This window comes from Propithecus coquereli, unplaced genomic scaffold (assembly GCF_000956105.1).
Source record: "Propithecus coquereli isolate 6110/MARCELLA unplaced genomic scaffold, Pcoq_1.0 Scaffold355, whole genome shotgun sequence".
NCBI classification, from domain to species: Eukaryota; Metazoa; Chordata; class Mammalia; order Primates; family Indriidae; genus Propithecus; species Propithecus coquereli.
In genome coordinates, this window is record NW_012149230.1 from 3,272,461 (window position 1) to 3,294,151 (window position 21,691).

Genomic DNA, 21,691 nt, shown 5'->3' on the forward strand with positions numbered 1-21,691 from the left:
CCCGGAGGGACCCCTGCTCTAGAAGCCAAACCCAGTGTGAAAAAAGCTCGTCAGTCTCCTGTTTCTGAGCCACTTTATCAGGGAGGCTGAGACCCCAGGCCCAGAGTCTAAGACAAATGTCACCCGACACCATGGGCTCCTGGCACCAGGCCCTGTGGGCTGGGGAGAGGCTCTGGGTGGGTCACCAGGACCAAACTGGATGGGGAAAGAAGCCCCGTGTGCACATGTCGCCAACTTAGAAATCTTTATTGGTCTCTGTGTGTCTAGCAAGGGGCAGGAGGGACTTGAGCAGCGGATGCCGGGGGCCCTCTGGAGCTGAGTGTGCGCAGGTCCGCAGCGGGGTGAGCAGGTCTCTGAGGGGCAGGAGAGCAAGCCAGGGGTCTGCACTCTGGGGGAGCACACCCTAGGGGTCCAGGTGGAGCAGACCCCCTCAGTGCCAGGTCACCTGTGAGGAAGGACACAGAGCAGGCAGTGAGGCCCCAGGGCTGGCCCAGCCCTGTGCAGCCCTGGCTCCCCCCAGCCCCCTTTTCTCCCTCACCTTGGCCTGGCCCGGCGGGTATCTGGCTTTGAGGGCCTCCTCGCTCAGCAGAGACCTCACCAGGCAAGAGCGGCGGTGAGAGAAGGTCTCGAAGCTCTTCTTGCCATGGTAGGACCCCATGCCACTGTACCCTGTGGGTGGAGCCAGCTCAGGCCCAGGTGTCCTGCCCTCGGGACACCCAGGCCTCCCTCCCCGCCCTATCTGGGTGTACCCTGGAGTCCCAGCACCCACCCCAGGTTGGGCCTCCAGCCCTCGTGCCCCTTTTGTGAGCCTCCTGGGGGTGGCCCATCCCTGGAGTGTCCCCCAAGGTGTCCACACCAGGGACAACAGAGTGCCCGAAAGAGTCTAATCCCAGCTAGGCCCCTAAATGGCTGTGTGACCTCCTCCGTGAAAGGGCTGGCTGCCCCAGGTGACCTCTAGGACCCTCTGGGCTCCGGGGTCGAATATGGCTGGCGGATGTGCAGACGGAGACCAGAGGCCCAAACAGAAGATGTTGGTGGGAGCCGGAGGCCCGCTGCTCCGGCCGCTCCCGAATCCCTGAGGGGGTGTGCCCAGCCCTGGGGTGCCGCGAGGCGGTGGGTAGGCGTGAGCGCAGCCCAGACTCACCCACGCCCCCGAAGGGCAGCGTGTGCACCGTGATGTGCGCGATGACGTCATTGGCCGTCACCCCACCGCTTGACGTCTCTGCGATCATCTTCTTAATCACCTGCACAGAGACCCAGCCGCTGGCCTCAGTCTCCTACCCCCGGGACGCCCCAGGTCACCCTCCCCGCCCTGTCTGGGCGAGGCCTGGAGCTGCAAGGACACGCACTGGTGGAGGTGGCGACCGCGCGCTGTCTCCTGCCCTCCCGCAGGTCACGGTCCCCAGCTCCGCGTGAGGAACGCATGACAGCGACCGCCCCGGCTGCGTGTGAGGAGCCCCTCGCTCGCACGCAGGTGATGCTGCTGTCCTGATCTTAGAGACACCGCGAAAGCGGCTCAGAAAGGTTCAGTGACGTGCCCAAGGCCACACCGCTGGTGAGCAGTAAACTCGGGTTTGAACTCAGGTCCGGGGCGCCCAGGCCCACCTTGTCGTTGTTGGAGAACACGTAGAGAGCCAGGGGCTTCTCGCGCTGGTTGATGAACTGCACGGCCTCCTCCAGGCCGCACACGCACACGATGGGCAGCACGGGCCCGAAGATCTCCTCCTGCATCACCGGGGCCTGGGGGTCCACGTCCGTGAGGATGGTGGGGGCTGCGGCAGCACACGAGCGGTCATCCGCGCTGCCGCCGGCAAAGGCAAGCACCGGGACTCCTGCCCGAACCCCCGCCAGAGGAAGCCGCCCGCGCAGAGAGGGCGGGGTCGCCGGGAGCTCTTCCCACGGCCCCCACCACGTCCTGCTCCATCCTGGCAGACCACAGGGGACAACTATGGTTAACCTGTACTGGGGGGACCCCAGGTCTGCCTCCAGGGGCCAGGCGCTGCACCTGCCGGCCACCTGAGCCCCTGCCAGAGCTCTTCTGTCTTGACAAACTGGGGGCCACAAGGGCCCGTCTGGTGACCCACCTGCCTGGGGCACTGGTGGCCCCTCACACTCAGCACACCTGGGGCCCCTGTGGCCTCTGCCATTCCACCTCCTGCTACTGCTGCAGGGTGGGGGACGATGAAGCCCCTGTGTCTCTGGACGTTGTGGGGAGAGGGGCTTCCTGGAGCTGTGCTTGGCCCCTGCCTGCTGAAGGCCCAGGGTTTATGAAAGCGACTTATGCCACCATGCGGTTACAGCTGTTATCGAGTATCTGTATCCACTTGCTGAAAACTTGAGGGGCCCCCGGTAGCCCAGGCAGGTGGATGGTGCTCTTTGTGGGGGGCACACACCTATGTAGCGGGTGGCGGCGTCCCCGGTGCCCCCGAGGGCCACCTTCTGGCCCTCTATCAGGGCCATCACACGCTGGAAGTGCCGGGCGTTGATGATTCTTCCGTAGTCCCGGGACTTCCTGGCATCTTCCCCATAGAACTCCTGTGGAGGAGAGGCAGGGCTCTGGGTGAGGACGTGGACCCTCGGCACAGCAAAGGCCACACAGATATGCCTCAGCAGTGACTGGGTGCGGGGTTCTGGGTGGAACTTTTCTCTTCTTCTCTATGCTCTTTACTCTTTTCCAAATTACCTACAGTGAATGTGCATTAATTACTTTTATGCTCAGAAGGAAAGAAATACGGGGTTTCTGAAAGCCCTAGAAGCCAATCGAGGTGCCTCGCCCACCTTGTGCCTTACAGCTCCTCGCTCCACCCTCCCCGCCCTCAGGGCCAACACTCACTTTCAGTGACTTTTTGAGCTTCTCCACAATTTGGTTCTGGATCGAGGGGTCACAGAGGATGTAGTCAGGGGCCACGCAGGTCTGGCCACTATTCATGAATTTCCCCCAGGCAACACGTCTGTGAAAATCCCAGACCGGACTGAGTCCAAAAGGCTCAGGGAGTTCCCTGAGAACACGCTTCTCACTCTGTGCACTCAGGGCCAGGTGCAGTGGCCTTAGCCCTGGAGGGGAGCTCGCGGGTCTGCAGAAGCCACAGGCTGTGACTTTGCCACCAGTGAGTCCGCCTTAGTGGCCCACTCACTTCTCAACACTGGAGCAGACCCAATGCCCCAACCAGGGTCACGGCCGTCCTCGCCTCACTGGTGACTGGTGGGGAATTTCTAGAGGATGTTAAGGGTGGGTGGCCTTTGTGCCTCTCTGATCATGCTCCTAGAGCCCTGCAGGGCCAGGTGTCACTGTTACTCTCGGTCCCGCTGCATCTCTGGGGGCTGTACGTGTGGATATGGGGTGGCTGGAGCTCTGGCTAGGGTCAGAAAGTGTAGATATGAGTCCTGCCGCAGACCCTGAGCAGTGGTGGCCCTTCACCCCCCTGGTCCTGTCCTCCAGATCTCAGATCACCCTGTCCTGGCGGAGGGCTGGGCCCGGTAAAGTTCTCCGTGTCCTGAACGTCCCACGATTGCTTTCCCTGCCGCCTCTGCTTGCAGCGCCGTGTCCCTGGGGATGCTCCGCGGTGGGCAGAGCTCAGCCTGGACCCCCCTCCAGAAAGCTTCCCGGGCTCCCCATGTCTCTTCTGTGCACATGGTCCCCGCAAGGCAGTGTGCTACTGTCCATGCTACTGAGAGCGGAACCACAGCCTGAGGCGCGGTCCCTGTGCTGGAAGGCAGACAAAGGGCTGCTGCCCGGACAGGCCCTCGCCCCCTCACCGGCAGGCCACGTCCAGATCGCAGTTCTTGTCCACGTAGCAGGGGCTCTTTCCCCCCAGCTCCAGCGTGACGGGGGTCAGGTGCTTGGCAGCTGCCGTCATGATTATCTTCCCCACTCCTGTGCCACCTGTGTACAGGATGTGGTCGAACCTCTCCTTGAGCACCTCCGTGGTCTCGGGAACACCCCCATTGATTACTGGGAACAGATCCTTTGACAAGGAGAGAGGGGAGGTTCAGCAAAGACCAGACCCCTCCTCGCTGCTGCAGGCCTGGGAGGACGCTGGGCCAGACAGGCAGTCCCACAGCCCCACAGCCTGGCACCCCTCCCAGACGGCCAGTGGCAAGTAGACTCCCTCTCCCAGCTCAGGGGCTCTAGTCACCCCAATGGGGAGGGCAGCTGCTAGGGGCCGTTCTCACCCCGTCCCATGTCTTGGCCCTTTGCTGCAAGAATTTGCTATTTCTCAACCCCTGAAGACTTGGCCCCCCACATAGTGATCCTTGAGCCCTGGAGGGTGCCTTACCTTGTCCAGGTACTGAGGGATGATGGTGGCCAGCAGGTTCGCCACATTCTCACTCAGCTCCGAGGGCTTGAGGACCACCGCGTTCCCTGTAGAGCACTCGGAGTCAGGCCTGTGCCCAGACTACCCCAGCCGAAGGCTCTGCCCTCCCAAGACTAAGTCTGGAGCCTCCCTTCCACCGTCTGTGACCTCGGAAGAGATGCTGGCACGTGAGCACATGCCACAGGAGCACACAGGCACACACGGGTGCATGCCATGGGAACACACACAGAGCACACACAGAGCACACCCAGGCACATGCTGGCCTGAGCTGCACCACCTGGCCCTGGAATCGCTGAGATGTTGGGGAAGAAAGAAGAAAGGGGAGAGGAGTTCTCAGGGTCTGGCTGGGAGAGCAGCGCTGGCCCCTCTTAGTAAGGACTCCCTGATATAGATTAGGGGGAGCAGCTGCTCCCACACAGACGGGCAGGGAGAGGCAGGACCCTCCTTGTCTTCAGGGTGGACACCTGCACCTGGCTGGACCTCGGGCACAGGGAGGCCTGGCTAAATAGTTTGGTCCCTGCAGCCTCCCATGACAGACCCATCAGTTGTTATCTGACCCTGGCCCCTCTTCCCACAGGCCTGAGCCCCTCCCGTGGGGGACGGTGCCCCTGACGGTTCTCCCCCTGGACCGGAGCCCACAGGACCTGCAGCGATGGCGCCCACCATGGGCTGGATGGTGAGGTTGAAGGGGTAGTTCCAGGCACCAATGATGAGGACCACGCCCAGGGGCTCCGAGTGGATGTAGGCCTCATCCTGCTGGGTCTGCGGGGTCTTCTCCACGGGCTCGTCCGCGGCCCACTCAGGGAGCTTCTCGATCATGTGGTCGATCTCCTCCAGGACGTACACCACCTCCTCGTAGTAGGAGTTCCACTCGTTCTGCAGCGAGGGGCAAGAGCAGGGAGTCCCCGGTGCTCAGCTGCTCAGGGAGGCCCAGGGTGGCGGGCAGCCAGGGAAGGCACCAGGCGGAGCAGAGCTGAGGATGAGCCATCGGGCCGGTGGGTCTGCGAGGCCCCCTTTCTGCCAGGCTGGGGCCCAGGCAGGTTTGCATGAGTCAGAGCCAGGCCTGGGCAGGGGTATCGATTTGAAAGTCACAGGCGAGCGGATGATTGTCTGGGAAAGCTTATGGACCAAAGTGAAACTGGGACCCAGGAAGGAGCCCTGAGACCACCTTGAAGAAGTGGGGACAGGGAAGAGGCTGCCCAAGAAAGTTAGGAGAAAAGCCAGGAGACCCTCAATGGGGGGAGGGTGGCAGTGGGCAGGAGACCACAGGCTGCTGGGCGCTCAGTGGAGAGCAGAGAGGAGGTGCAGATAGCGGATATGCATCTCTTTCTGGAACTTAACGGAAACTATAAAGTCAATGAGTGGGCTTTCTTTTCTTTCTTTTTTTATTTTTTAGAGACAGGATCTTGCTCTGTCACCCAGGCTGGAGTGCAGTAGTGTCATCATGGCTCACTGTAACCTCAAAGTCCTGCGCTCAAGCGATCCTTCTCCCTCAGCCTCCTGAGTAGCTGGGACTACAGGGGCGCGCCACCACACCCGGCTAATATTTAAATGTTCTGCACAGACCCGGTCTCACTGTGTTGCCTACGCTGGTCTCAAACTCCTGAAGGGATCCTCCCCTCCCACCTGGCCTTCTAAAGTGCTAGGATTACGGGGGTGAGGCCACCATGCCTGGCCAATTTTCTTGTATTTTGTTTTGTTTTGTTTTAAGATAAGAAGTCTTGGGAGATTTCTTTAAAAATGCAGGAGAAAGAGGGTATTGGTGGGGTCAGGCCCAAGTCAGCAGGGAGATGGGCTCCAACGCTCTAGACCCCCAGGGGCACTGTCCTGGGCAAGACACAGTGGGGAAGCAGGTGCAGGTGGGGTGGGGACGCAGTGGGGGCCTTTGTGAACCCAGAGGCTCTGATTTTGCTCAGGGCAGGGACGGAACTGCCCCTGTGAGGATGGGAAGGGAGGGAGGAGGCCAGTGCAGCGGGTGCCAAGCTATGCTGTTCCCTGGCGTGGAGAACCAAGCGGTCCTGCGCCGGCTGCGGTGAGGACTGAGGGGACCAGAGTGCAGGGCGTCGGGACAGCAAGAGAGAGTTGGAATGGTGGCCTCCTGCTGCAGGCTGGATGCAGAAGCTGGGCCAGGAGGGAACCGGGACACATGCAGACCTGAGCAGCCCGACCGAGGTGTGCGCGGGGTGCGGCGGGACCCAGGCGGAGAGGGCAATGCGCCTCATCTCCGGGCCGATGGGCTGGGTGAGTTCTTTGGCCTTTCCGAGCCGCGCTCCCCCTCTGTCACAAGGGGGGACAGTGCGCCCGCCGTGGTCCCATCGGCCTGCTGTCCCCACCACGCGCGGCCGCCCTGCAGGGGCACCTTGTGGAGGTCCGCGGCCAGCGCGCCCGCGATGTCCTGCCGGCGCTCCTGGGTCATGCGCCGCAACGCCTCCAGCTGCTGCACCCGGAACTGCAGCGGGCGGGTCCTGCCGGACGCGAAGGCCGCCCGGGCCCGCTGCACCGCATCGCCGATCTTGCTCATGGTACCTAGGGAGAGAGGGCACCTTGTAGCAGCCAGGGCAGGACCAGCACCCCCAGCCGGAGCTGCGCCCTGGCTCCAGCCCTGTCGCAGGCCCCTGGGCACTGGCTCGCGGCCACTGCTCTCCACCGCCTGGTATCATAGGAAGGGGAAGACCTCCCCCGGAGCCAGGCTGGGCCCCGCAACAGCAAACTTCCCGCTTCTTGCCTTCTCATCAGCTCCCTAACTCAGCCATCTATCTGGGCCCTTCTGGCTGTCGCGACAGGCCCCTGGGTGGATGACACTCCTTGCAGTGAGGCCATCCCCAGCTGGTGGTGGCTTCCTAGCAGTGCGCTGGGGGCAGGGCCTTTCCTGGCCTCTATCCAGTCCCACTCCGCCTCTACCTGCTTGCAAAGCTGGTGACACTCCCAGGCAAGCACTCCCAGAGCTCTGCACACCCAGCCAGCCACTCTCCAGATTATATGGGAGGAACACAGGTCAGGGCGCCACACCTGTGCTGACAAAAGAAAACCTGGCACAGACTTCTGGCTCAGCCATTGTTCCCCAAAGCGCTGGGCACTCGGCACAGCAGAAGTAGGCCTAGTGTTTAGACAGCGTGTGCCACACCTGTGAGACGCACACCAAAGTTTCGCGGAGCTTCACAGTTCCAGGTGCAAGCGTGGAGGCGAGTCCTGCTACCACCACAAGAAACCACACTGGCAAATTGGGGCAGCCCTTCTGGGCGCAATTTGGCACTATCTAGCAAAAGCCTTTCCAACATATTTCTCTGTGACACAGAAGGTCCACGTTCAGGAGTTTGCAGTGACTACAGCGTTCCTTAACCTTCATGAGTAAAAGTCATGACAGTTTGTGTGTAAGAGGGGACACTGGAACACCCTAAAGGCCCGTCAGGAGGAGACAGTTGGAGCGGACCCTGCTGCACCCGTGCGACGGGCTGTGCGGTGTCCAGCCCGGAGACGGAGCAAGTTACTCAGCGTGTTCCTAATGGCCCTGTCTACACCGGCTGTGTCCTGGGCACCAGGTGTTAGGCTTGTGTGTGCGTGTGTGTGGGTGTGTATGTGCGTGTGCTCACGCATGCAAGAAAGGACCAGAAGGGTAGCCCCCAACATGATGGGAACATTGGTGGGGCGGAGTTATTGGTGATCTTTGCTTTTATCTGGTGGAGTGTTGGACTTTCTTGCAATGAACTTGTATTTTTTAAATGTTTGTTGCGTTTTTGAATAGGCAATACATGCTCATGGAACAAAATTATAAAAGATACAAAAGGGAACAAAGAGAAAAGTCTCCCTCTTCCCTTCTCTGCAGGGAAGCCACTACGACCAGTTCCTTACTCCCAGAGATACCAAACCACTTGCAGGTATGGCATAACTTTTAACATCAGGGAAAATACAAGGCTATTTCCATTTTGCAAAAAAAAAAAAAAAAAAAACCCTATATATATAACACATGATTATGTCATAGATAGATACAGCTAAGGATGTTGATCCTGCTCGAGTTCCAGCAAATGGCTCTGAGCCTTGGATGGCCTCCCCGACCCAGTGCTGACCCCAGCCCCAGCCCTGGCTTTCTGCATGGGCAGGGGAACCCGCTGGTATCCAGGGTGCCCCAAGCCTGGCGGGCCATGGCCCCCTCCCTAGGATGGTGGGAGGCTGGGGGTCCCTCAATGGAACTCCCTGGCCCTGAGGACCAGGCCCCTCCCCCTGACCACCACCCAAGCCATACAGCCCCGCAGGAAGGCCCCTCCTATGGTCGAACCAGGACAACAGCCTCAGTTACCTGCCACCACCAGCCACCAAGGCAGGCGGCCCAGGTGGGAGGAGACCGACGTGAGTGAGTGGGGGCTGGGCTCAACCCCCAGCATCACCACTCAGAGCCGCGGTCTCTGGGAAGGACAGCCGCCCCGGGCCTCTTCTGTGAAACAGGGCTACCTACAATGCCCCGCCATGGAGTCATCACACAGTCTCACGGACACACAGAACATCTCACGTGGCGCCTGGCTCCGGAATGGGACTTTTCTCCAAAAGCCAGTGGCCCTCACCCTGCACCGCTAAGCCCACTCCCCTCGCCTGTGCCAACTCTGCTGCTGTCCCGGGCATGTCCCCTGAGCCCCCATCACCCCTTCCGTGCTCGCAGAGACTCTGGTGGCGCTGGCGAAGAAGGGACAGTTGTGAGTGCATTTTACAGATGAGGAAAGTGAGCCTGAAAAACGTTGAATGCCCTGTTTTTGGTCTCACGGTTGGCAAGTGGCAAGTCAGGGGCCACGCTGAGCCATCTCTGCTGTCCCTAGGTGCATGGAGGAGGCCGCCAGCACATCTAGGCTCTCGCCCGACGGCCACTGCGGTGCCCCTGCTCCACGGACCTGGGGACCTCCTGGAGCTGGGGACAGCAGAGCTGCCAGAGACCCAGGCCCCCAGAGAAGGCAGAGGACGCTTGGCCCTTAGGGCCTCCGCTCCGAGTGCCAGCTCCACCCAGATATTCCTTGCAAGGAAAAAAATCTAAGGGTCGCGGAGGGGAGAAGATTACCTTTGACGCAGCCTCTCCCAGTGGCTGGAGCTCCTGGAATGAGCTCGAGCCAAGGGGGGACTTATTTAAGGACCCTCCTTCCTGCCGAGTCAGCCCTTGGAGTCCCTGCCCAGGAAGTTTGCGTGACAAGAAAAAAACAATATGCAAATGCGGGGCGTAGCATAATCCGGCCCTCTGCTCCCTGCAGCCCTGGCTTTGGGGATTAGGTCCCGGTTGTCTGCTTTTGTTCTACTCTGAAGTGCAAGGACGTGTGTGAAGCTGGGACGGGGCTCAAGGCCAGTCTTCAAAGCAGCTGGGCGTTTGCCCTGGGCATGGGGCCGCGATTGCTCTGGCCTGGCGCGGAGCCCTGCCAGACTGCCACAGCGCCCTTGCCAGGCACTGCTCTCCCGCTCCCTGGTTACATAAGGTCAGCAGCGGGTGAGCCACGAGTCACAGAGAGTGTGCACACAGCTCCCTGGACACACACGACGGCCACCGCTGCACCTGTTCACGCCCTGCTCAGCCTCCCCCAGCCCTGTGCACAGGCGCAAGGGCCTCATTGAGGCCGAGACCCCAACCCTGGGGAGCCACAGGCTGGGGACTTCCTACAAGGTCCCCACTGATGTGGGGGTCTGCCCTCTTGTTGAGTAGCAGGGTAGGGGGCCCCGCCCAGTGAGAACTGCAGGAAGCTCCCTCTGCGTGGGAGATGCTTGGGAAGGGAGGAATCCAGAAGGCCCCTTCCTCTGCTGTTTGACAGATGTTTGCTGGGCTCTGCTCCGTGCCACTCCGTGGGGACGAGGCAGACATGGTCACTCCTCACACCTCTAGCGCTACCGTGGACTCTGCCCCTTCCTGTCAGATGCTTCCTGCCCCCTCCCTGCCTGCAGGCTGTTCTCCCCGCATCAGGTGTCCTTGCCTCCCATTTCACACAGGGTCCCTGCAAGATGTGCTCTTGCCCTCCCACCTCTCTCGCCTGGAACGCCCTTCCCCATCTAGCCACCCACATGGCTGTGCTCGAATGTGACATGTGAAATAGCATCACTCTGTCCTCTTCCTCCACTGTTTCTTCTCCAGAGCATTTATATATATATATCCCTGTGGCATGCTACCTGTCTACTTATGCTGTTTCCTACCTATCCCTTTGCCTGTGCCAGCTAGAATTTGACTTATTCACTGCTGAAACCTCCAGCACCTGGAATAGTGGCTGGCACATAGTAGATGCTCAATAAATATTTATTGAATGATGGAATAAACAGAAAATTTCAAAATAATATGAAACGGTAGTGCCCAGGGTATGCAGAGGATGCCAGAGGGGCTCAGACAAGTCTGAGTCCCATGGGAGGGAACGTCGTCTGAGCTGAGTGAGAGGTATTCGGGCAACGAACAGCAAAAGCAGAGGCAGAGAGGCAGGAAACAGAGCAGTGTGTCCGCTGCAGTTTGTCGCTGATGGGTGTGACTTGTACGCTGTCACAGCAGGAGGCAGATGAAGGATGCCCTGGGAGGCCTGTGGGCAGGGCCGGGCTGGGGGTGGGAGGCACTGAGGGGCATAGCAGACAGACACACGTCTGATATGTTCATTTTGGAGAGTCCCCGTGGACAGCGTGCAGGGTTAAAGAGGTCTAGATTGAAAGCCGCAGCTTCTAGCAACGCAGGCAAGAAATCATGAGACCCCAAGCAAGACTGACAGAAAGGGAAACATTCCAGAAACAGTAGAAGGAAACATCAGCGGGACCTAGTGCCTGGGGTGCCTGGACTGGGGGTGGGCTCAAAGTGGGGCACCCCCGGACATAGGGAAGACCAGGGGATGGACCAGGCCTGTGGTGCCAGTCTCTCCCCGTGTCTGCCGGCGGCATCTGATTCTCTTGCAGGTGACCCCTTCCCCTCTGCTTGAAGGCTTGGTGAGGTGGCCAACTGGGCATCCTGCTCCAGGCTAGCCAGGGGTGGGGTGGCCCCCAAGGCCTCCCCGATTCTCCCGAAACGTGGACCTAGGAGGTGAGGGCCGCAGGCGAGGCCAGAGGCCTGCGAGCTGATTCATCGGGACGGCGGCTTCAGATGGCCCTCCCCAAGGAGAGGCGTGGGGACAGCAGCGGGTGGTCATGGCCAGGACAGGGCCTGGCCTGCTGAGCGCTGTGGCAAGGGCAGGTGGCCTGGCTCTTGTGACAGCAGCATCAGTGGCGGGAACACCAGAGCAAGGAGCCTGCACAGTTTAAACCCATGGAGAACAAAATCTTGGTTTGTTTGTTTTGGTTTGGGGTCAAAGTTTCAGTTCTGGCTCCAGCTTGGGTTGGGGCAGAAACCCTTGCAGATCTGTGCTTGTCAGATTCTCCTCTTCGCAAGCCCTGGTGCTGCGCCCCCGGCCTCCCCCACGTCAGGGCTGCCCTCTCTCTCCTGTCATCACACCTGCCTGCTCTCCCTGAGTCCAGACTTAACTCCCCATCAGACCTTCTCCCAGTGGCTGCCCGAGAGACCTGAGGACGACGAAGCTCTGAGCATGTCTCCCCCCGAATTAACACCCTCCAGTGGCTCCCTACTGCTCTTAGGAAAAACCTCCTGTGGCATTGATCTCGGCATGGCCTGGCTCCTGGCTGCCTGGCCAGCCTCACTTGGTAGCACTTCCCACCATTTCTACTGACTTCCAGTCCTCCAGCACTCCTTGAATGAGCCAGGTGCTTTCCTACCCCAGGGCCTTTGCATGTGACATTCTCTACCCTGGACACTTTCTCTTCTACTCTGTGTCCAGCTAATTCTTACTCATGTTCAGATCCCAGCTTCCCTGACCCCTCCCTCCCCCTACATAATACCTTCCTTACTTCCAGGAACCTGGCACAACATGCAATCATATGTTTGATTTCCTTTTCTCCTTGTCCCCACCCCCACGCCCCAGGGACTGGAATAGCTGCAAAGGCAGTGATCTCGGCTTCTGTCCAGTACCATATCCCAGCCCTTAGCACGGTGCCTGGCACGAGGGAGACCTCTGAAGATATGGAAACAGCCCGATGTGCCACGCGTGGGGCGGGGTGAGGTCCAAGCGAAGACCAAGAGAAACGATCAATCATTTAGCAGGGTGATTATCCACAAGTTCACCTAAAACTAGCAAAAAAGTATTAATTGAATGAGTGGAAAGTAAGTTTGCTTAAGACTGCGCGTGCGGAGCGCCTGGCGCTCAGCGGCTGGGCCTTGCTCCTGCCCTGCGGCGGCGACTCAGGTCAGCAGCAGGAGGGAAGCCACTGTCATAGGGGCCTGGGTACACCCAAGTAGCAGAGGTGAACTTTGAGGCGAGTTAGAAAAGTCCCTTGGGCCGGGCGCGGTGGCTCACACCTGTAATCCTAGCACTCTGGGAGGCCGAGGCGGGCGGATTGTTTGAGCTCAGGAGTTCGAGACCAGCCTGAGCAAGAGCGAGACCCCGTCTCTACTAAAAATAGAAAGAAATTAATCGGCCAACTAAAAATATATAGAAAAAATTAGCTGGGCATGGTGGCGCATGCCTGTAGTCCCATCTACTCGGGAGGCTGAGGCAGGAGGATCGCTTGAGCCCAGGAGTTTGAGGTTGCTGTGAGCTAGGCTGACGCCATGGCACTCACTCTAGCCCGGGCCAAAGAGTGAGACTCTGTCTCAAAAAAAAAAAAAAAGAAAGAAAAGTCCCTTGGAATTAGAATGAACGAAGCTTGTGACGAGATCCTGATCCCGAAACTTGAAAGTGTAAGTTAAACGGGAAAAGCCACGTGCAGCTCCTCTGGTGAGGAGACAGAGGCCGTCTGTGAGCATGTGATGGAGACATTCGGGGACACCCAGAACACAGCCAAGACGGAACTGTCTCCCAGCGCGGTCTGGCAGGCCACCTAGTAAGTCGAAACTTAGTTGTCACTGTTCGGAGACAAGCCGCATGACCAGGAAGGGCTGCCAGCCCAGACAAGCCCCTGCTGAGGCCAGTGTGGACAGAGCCCATCACAGAGCTGTGGTTAAGTGGGTGGCCACCTTGGCCAGGTGCCCCTTTGCTGTGGGTGAGGCCTCGGCTCCTTCTCACGCCCACCAAGCCACTCGGGTGCCCTGGCTGCCCCAGCCATTTGCAAATACGGAAGAGGGTGCTTTGGGACCATTGGCTCGGCCGCTATTCTTGCCATAGCAAAACAGTCACAGGTGCTGGCAAGGATGTGGAGAAGGTGGCAGCCACCCGCATGGCCGGTAGGAATGTAAAATGGTACAACCCTTTGGAAAACAGTGTGGCAGTTCCTCAAAGAGTTACATGTAGAGTTCCCACGTGACCCAACAATTCCATTACTAAGCATATGCCCAAGAGAAATGAAAATACATGACCACAAGAAAACTCACACACAAATGTCTGTGGCAGCGTTATTCATAATAGCCAAAAGCGGAAACAATCCAAGGTCCACGAATTGCTGGATAAGCAAAACGTGGCATATCCATGCCGTGGACTGTTATTCAGCCGTAAGAGGGAATGACGTATTGATTCATGCTCCGACATGCATGAGCCTCGACAACATTATGCTAAGTGAGAGAAACCAGACACACAAATTCGCATATCAGTCCGTTTATATGAAATGTCCAGAAAAGGTGAATCCATAGAGACAGAAAATAAATTGGTCGTTTCCAGGCCCTAGGGAGACAGAGACCGGGGATGGGGAGTGACTGCTAATGGGACGGGGTTTCTTTTAGGGAAGAAGAGAAGGTTTAAAAATAGATTGTGGCAGTGGTCGCACAAAAAACTAAAAAAAAAAAAAAAAAAACCTTTGAATCGCACACTTTAAATAGGTAAATTGTACATTGTGTGTATTATAGCTCCGTAAAGCTATTTGAAATTTTACTTTATAGTCAGTGTCTTCATTCTAAGAAAATAGAAAATGAATTTAAAATTCTTTTGGAACATCCAAATAATTTATGTGGCTGCCCCGCCCTCCAGGAAGTGCACTGCAGCAGCGCTCCTACTCCCTAAGTGTGCGCACCACCCAGCCACGTCCTTCCGAAGAGGACAGTGTGGACGAGGCTGGGGGAGTAACTATTTGGTGGAGAAGCCTGGCAAACATGGCCTCACCCAGGTGACCAGGTCCACATCAACAGTGACAAGTCGTGCTGACCACAGGGAGCCGTGATACCATGTGGTACAGACTGCACTTTACCTCTCTGGTCTTGCTCCCAAGACCCTAACCCCGGTCCGATTGTGAAAAAAATCACGTGACCCCGCGACCGGGACGTTCTAAGAGATTCCTGAGCGGGGCTCACAGCACAGCCAGGAAGGCCTGGGCCATGGGGCACCTAAGGGACAAGGCAGCTGCATGGGACGGCTGGAGATGCGGCACAGCTCTTTCTTTTTTTGTCGATACGGGACAGACGTGCGCACGGGGAGCGAGTTCTAGCCTCACACTGTCTAGCCATGGCGCCAGGGAAAGATCCCTCCCCAGGCCCGACGTTCCCATCAGTTGAAAGAATTGTGCCACAAAAGACAAATGTCACCCGCTCTCAAAAGGCGGCTCTGTGAAGACAGAGAGTAGAACGGTGGTGGCCAGAGGCCGGGAGGGGTAGCAGAGCAGGGATGAAAGAGGCTGATTAATGGGTGCAGAAACACAGATAGATCAGTAGGGTGATTATAGTTAACAATAATCTATTGCATACTTCAAAATAGCTAGAGGAGAATGATTCAAACGTTCCTAGCACAAAGAAAAGATAAATGTTTAAAATCGTGAATATCTCAATTACCCTGATTTGATCATCACACATTATATAAATGTATCAAAATATCAAATGTACCCCGAAAATATGTACATCTATTACGTATCAGTTAAAGAGAAAGAGCTGTGCCCACATCTCCAGCTGTGGTTTGGGATCTTAATGAGGCAACGGGCATCGAAGAACTTCTCAAAGTGAAATTCCTTCCAAAATAATTCGCCTAAAGAGGTCGGCTTCAGTGAACTGCAAAACTTATCCCGTGGACCTCTTTTTCTCCAAACGTGCTTGTCGTCCTGTTAATATGTATTTGGCAGGTCTTTGCTCCGGGTAGACCCTTCAGCCTGCAGTGGCTTGTGTGTCTCTCTCCCTCCCTGAGGGGCCTTCCCCTCTCATTGCCCACAGGCCCCCCACCCTCCTGCCCTGTCCACTGCCTGGTGGACTCCCTCCCCTCCCATCCACAGGTGTCACTCCCACTGAGGTCCACTGCAGCTGGCTGGGGGTCCTTCACATACGAACTTCCCAATGAGGCACCAAGAGTGAGGCCGGTGGACCTGAGTAGGTTGACCGCCAGGGCGTGGCCAGGATAAGGATGATGAGGGTACGATGGAGGGGGTGGGGCAGGCTGAACGTGGTTTCACCCAACTGCACATCCCTTCTGAGCTAGGACGGATCGCTCCTGGGCCCCCTCCAATTCCTGCAGTCAGCAGGTGGGGCTCTGGCCCACAGCTCTTTAATGCCCAAAGGCGAGTTGGGAGAGGACACTGGTTTTTGTCATTTCCAAAGCGCCACCTTGGTGAGGCATGAAGTGAGCAGAACTGGCCAAGCCCCAGCACCTTCCCCCACTGCCTCTGCGCCTTCTGGGGAAGCTTGGAAAGGACTCCGGGGCCTCCTCATCTCTCTGTATCTGCCGCCAGGCGCCGGTCGCAGTGCCTTGGGTCAGAGAAGCTGCAGGTTTGCAGCCCAGCGAGGGGGGACAGTGGGAGCAGGAAGGCACCTCCCCAACGGATGCTACAGATGTCCCCAGCAGTGCTCACCCTTGGACTGTCCTAATCCCAGGAAGCCTCTGCTGAGCCAGGACAAAGGGCAGCCCCGGGGGGCGGAAGGCAGAGGTGCGGCGCGGGGCAGTGCCTGGGCCGGCCTGGCTAAGTCAGCCTCCCGGGCAGGGCAGCGGCAAAGTGCAAGTCATGGTGAGCTGGGCGCGGCTGCTGGCAGCAGGAATGCCCGGCCCGCCCAGCGCGGACAGAGCCCGCCTGGGTCACCGCCGGCCGCGGCGCAGCCGCCCGCTCTCCTGGAGGCTGCCGCTGGGCACGCCGGGCCGCGCCGGCCTCCGCGGGTTTGGGGAGCCCCGCCCCAGGTCGTAACAAACTTCCTGGATGCGCCCTCATCACACGTGGAAAATATAACGTTCACTCTAAAAATGGAAAGAAACTTTTAAGTTTTATTTCTTCCCAATTTTGCAATGTGATTTTACAGACATGATGAACATTTTTTAGCTCCGCCTTTTTCTTTTGCACTTACTGCCCCTTCCTCAATGTCGGCATCTCACCGCGACCCAGGCTTTCCCTGTGTTTCTCTTAATGCTCATGCAACATACAAAACATAAAAACAGACACCACACATTGGGAGTTGTGGTGGTTTTAAAAGCGGGTCTTATCACACACACTGTTCTGCATCCTCTGATGTCGCTCAGTGGAGTGTGGGGACAGTCCCTCCGGGACAGCCGGACAGCTCGGTGCCCCCTCTCCCGGCTGCGCGACAGCCTGTCAGTGTTGAATGTACACATGGCCGTGACGTTCCCCGTTGGTGAAAAATCAATTTGCTTCCAGTTTTTGACCAACGCTCCATAAACTTCCCTGAATTTGCTGATTTTTGTTCTATGTAATAGATTCCCAGGGAATTTGCATCGTTAATTTTCATAGGCGTTGCCAGCCGGCTTTCCCCGACACTGGCCCTAGGACCCTGTGTGGTTCCCCAGGCCCCTGGTGCAGAGTGCTCCCCTGTGTCCCTTTGTTCTGTGTCCCCCACCGGTGAGCTGGCAATTTGCATCTGTGCCCCGGGAGCCTCCCTCCTTGACACATTTCTTTCTTCAGGTCTTTGTGTTTTCCTTGCCAGTGTTTAGGGGCACTTGACATATTAAAGCCACCTGCCTTACCAGGATGGTCCTCAACTGTGTCATTTGTCCACAGACTTCATTTGGATTAGGAGGGTCCTCCCTGCACTGAGACTGTTCCTCTAATTCTCAGACTTTCTTGTGAGATTTTTATTGTTTTATTACTTACTTAGAATCCATCAAGAGTTGACTTTACATGTGAAGTAAGAGGGAGGCCCACATTTGTTTTCTTGCAGATGCATGGCCCGCTGTGCGGACGCGATTTAATAACAACTCCTTTTTTGTTGTTGAGACACAGTCTCGCTCTGTCGCCAGGGCTAGAGTGCCGTGGAGTCACAGCCTAGCTCACAGCAACCTCAAACTCCTGGGCTCAAGCAATCCTCCTGCCTCAGCCTCCCAAGGAGCTAGGACCACAGGCACACACCACGACACCCAGCTAATTTTTCTATTTTTAGTAGAGACGGGTCTCGCTCTTACTCAGGCTGGTCTCGAACTCCTGAACTCAAGGGATCCTCCCACCTCAGCCTTCCAGAGTGCGGGGCTTGAGCCACCCCGCTGGCCTGTTCTTAGCATTTCCTATGTATTAACTCATTTAACCCTCACAATTACCCAAGAGGTAGGAACTGTTACGACCCCCACTTTATAGATGAGGACCTGAAGCACAGAGAGGTGAAGTAATTTGCCTAAGGTCACACAGCTAGTGCAGCATATAGCCAGCTTTCCCCAGGGAATCTGAGGCTCATCCGTGCTGCGGAATCCTTCCCCCTCAGGTTTTCAAACACACAGACAGAGTGTTGGATATAGTTTCCTCAGAATTCTTCGACTCTCTCCTGGCTCTGAGTTGCATCTCCGTTCTCATCCCAGCCGTGTACGCGTCTGCCATCCCTGTCCCCTGCACGAAGGGAAGCGCAAGTCCTGCCGAGCTCAGCTCCCGCCTGCATTTGCAAAGACCAACTCATGCGCTGGGCTGCTTACTTGTCTTTCCGAACAGAATTATGAGCGGAAGTGTGTGTGGGTTTTCTAGTTCATTCATTTCTGTTTTTATCAATTCCTCTTCCTAGTTTTGTTTTTTTTTTTTTTGGTACTTAAACTATGTAGGTCCTTTTATTTGTCTCCCTATTTTAATACAGAAAGCATTGACGCCTCTAATTTTCCTCTGAATACTGTTTTGCTGTCCTAGAGGCTTGAGAATGAAATGTTCTTAATTTCTAGTTTTTACTTTCCCTCTTGCTATCCTCTTTAATCCAATTGTTTTCTACAAGTGTGTTTCTTAATTTCCAAATAGTTAACATTTTATTGGTCACACGTTTATTATTTATTACCAATGTTATCAGATTAGGATCAAAACTGGGCCTTTTCCTCTACTTTTCTGTATTGGTTAAGGTTTTCTTTGTGGTCAACTATATTATTAATTTTTGTAGCAATTCCATGGCCAAATGAATAAGATGTGTGTTTTCTGTTTATAGATGTAGGAATCTCCATCTATTAAATCAAATGTATTGGTTATTCCTCGGTATCATTCCGTTTTGTTCACTTGCCTGATTCTGAAAGTTGGGCTTTGCAATCTCCCACCCTGCATGTGCTCTCGTCCGCCTCTCCCGACCGCGCTTTGTGTGTTGAACCCTCACTGGGATTAGTTCACACAGGCTGTGACTTGATTTTATTGGTTTTGCTTTTCGTCATCACATCTGTCAACCGGAAAAAAGACAAAACTCTGTAAAATAATTTTAAAGAGATTTATTCTAAGCCAAATTTGAGGACCATGACCCAGAGCCACACCCAAGAGGTCTTCAGCAGTGGACTCAGTGTGTCTGGGTTACAGTTTGGTTTTATACATTTCAGAGGGACAGGGGTTACAGTAAAGTCATAAATCAATACATGGGAGGCATACATTGGTTTGGCCCAAAAAGGTGGGACATCTCAAAGCGGGAGCTTACAAATTATAGGTGGATTTAGGGATTCATTAGTTGACCACTGGCTGAAAGAGTTAGGTTTTGTCCAAAAGACCAGGAATCAGCTGAAAGGAATGTTTGAGGGTCTTTTATCTATCACATGATGTTATACCAGAATCAGGTTGGGAAGTAAACAAAGTCATGAAAAACCTGTTTACTGAGATTTTATCGTTTGTAGGCATGACTCATCTGGCCTCCTTAGGAAGGAATTTTGAGCAAAAGAAAAAGATCAGAGTTTAGTCCTCAATACCCTTAGGCCTGTTAATGGGTTACAAAGGATGTCCCCAAGAAGGGAGGGGGGCATGATAAGGCATGTCTGACCTTCCTCCTGGCAGGCAATTTAGTTTTAGGATATTGCTTTGGCCACGAGGGGGTACATTCAGTCAGCAGTCGGGGGGAGAGCCTTAAAATTTTATTTTAGTTCACACATCACATGTTCTAACCTTACAGTCCACGTGCCCAATGCTTGCAGCACCGGCCCTGTCCGCACACCTACCCATTCCCACGCTGCTTGCATTTCCTGTAAATAACATTTAACTAGGGTTTGTTTTCATATACCGTCCTGACAATCTGTCTTTTGTGCAATGACTGAAACACTTGATAATATTCTTTCCATTCCCCTGAATGTTTATTATTATTGCTATTTTGTCTTCTCTGCGGTCATAATCAGATGCGTGTTTTTCTACAAGCTTTGAAAGCTACAAGCCACACTGTTCCCACGCTCAGCTGCCCTCCTCCCCCTCTGCCCACCGCAGACCTGGCTGGGATATTTAGGATGGCCTCCCTTTCCCCCTGGGTTTTTTGCTGCCCCTGGAGAGCTTTGTGCTTTTAGTTCTACACTGTTGTTTGGATCAAGTGAGCTGAGAATACAAAACAGCTTTTCTTTTTCAATTGCCGCCTCCTACTGTGCCTTGTCCCACCTTTATTTTCCATCCCTTAAAACATCCCAACAGCTCCCATCACTTCCTGACCGATCTCCTGTATGGAAAAGCTCTGTCCAGCCGAATTTAATCTCTGGGCCCCAGTGAACGCTCTTCTGCCAGCCCAGGGCGGGCCTCACTGTCCTCCCCGCTTCCTGGCATGTTGGGCTGACAGGAGAAAATGGCCAAGAGCAAAAGTCTGTTTTCTTAACTGGTGCCCCTGACAGGCTCCCAGGGCACCAGTAGCACTTGCCCAGTGCACAGTGCCCGGAAGGGAACAGCCATTTCTGCTGCCCCTCAGCTCTTGCCCCTCACCCCTGCAGCACCTTCCCCAGCAGTCCCCACACCCAGCCAGCAGGCCTCTGGACGCGGCATCAGCAAGGTGGCCAAGCCCAGCAAGCTTCAGAGTGCAGCCGGCCGGAAGTCACACGTGCTTGTTACACCAAACGGGGAGTCCGGCCCTCCTCCAGTCCCCTCTACCCAGCCATCTCTGTTTGTCTTTGTTCTAGCTCAACTAGCTCAGATGCCATGGAGGGTGGCTCAGCAAGCTCCCCACATGAGACGTCACCACCACAGGCAATGCAATGCCACCCCCTTCCTGGTACCCCATCTCTAGCAGAGATTCTCTTGGAGCCCCCCTCAGTTGGCTTGGGGAGTGTCCATTGGTGTGGGGGGGGAGGTTAGAGGGAAGGGAATAAAAGGTCACATCACTCTCCTCTTAGGCTCACAACTCCGACTCTTACAAACTCTCCAACTTCTATAGCAGAGATGCTGGGGGAAGTGGCGGCCAGTTCTGCTCCCTCACCCTCAGGAGAGGTCCCCAGGGGGCAAAGGGCTCTGAGCATACAAAGCAGTACAGCCCCCAAGACAGTGGTGGCATTTCAGGCCTTGTGACCCCGGGTAGGGGTGGAGAGTTAGCAAGTCCTCCAGGAGGCCCGCAGACAGGAGCACACCCAACTCACCTGTGTCCATCCCTGTTCCGCCGTGAGCAGCTCTGAGCAAACCTACCCCCAAGGCCGAGGAAGCTGAGAGGCCGAAGGAAGGGGCTGACAACCCAGTTTCTCAGGAGGAAACATTTAATGGGGACTTACAAACAGAAGCCGTGTCCCAGGCGGCTGTGAGATGAGATGGGACGGTGGGTCCCCACGCCACTCCGCTCCGCCCCCACACCCAGGGCGAGGTACCACACAGAAGGAACAGGTGGACAATAGCAGTGGACTCTCAGGGAGAGGCATGGCTGCTGTGTGACTCTGCGTAAGGGCGGGCTTTATGGTCAAGGTTGCTTTTCCCTAGGGCAGGATTTACAGTAACAGTAGATAAAGCAGAGATCTTAGGGGCGTTCCTGGAACAGGGGTTAAGCAGAGTGGAAGGGGCGGATTAGCATCCAAGATGGAGTTGCTTTAGCTTCCACACTGGGGATGTGGGAAGGGACGGCAGCAGATCTCAGAGCCACTGCTACTCCCACAGAGCACATGGCCCCATTCCAAACCACCCACATGCTCACGCCTGTAATCCCAGCACTTTGGGAAGCTGAGGCAGGAGGGTCGCTTGAGACCAGTTCACCAGCCTAGGCAACATAGTGAGACCCCATCTCCACAAAAAATAAAAAAATTAGCCAGGCATGGTGGTGCACTACTCAGGAGGCTGAGGCAGGAGAATCACTTGAGCCCAGGAATTTGAGGTTACAGTAA

General features: G+C 56.1%; 1 protein-coding gene across 1 annotated transcript; it reads right to left on the reverse strand.

The window, feature by feature from the left end:
* Positions 1-430: 430 nt before the first annotated feature.
* ALDH3A1 (aldehyde dehydrogenase 3 family, member A1) lies at positions 431-9,533 on the reverse strand. The gene is made up of 11 exons (XM_012651393.1): positions 9,358-9,533; positions 6,676-6,842; positions 4,961-5,192; positions 4,278-4,363; positions 3,757-3,965; positions 2,834-2,951; positions 2,394-2,535; positions 1,606-1,772; positions 1,145-1,244; positions 539-669; positions 431-445 (listed from the first exon to the last, which is right to left on the reverse strand). The coding sequence occupies exons 2-11, from the start codon at positions 6,835-6,837 to the stop codon at positions 431-433; spliced, it is 1,362 nt and encodes a 453-aa protein (XP_012506847.1). The 5' UTR covers positions 6,838-6,842; positions 9,358-9,533.
* Between the last annotated feature and the right edge of the window lie 12,158 nt (positions 9,534-21,691).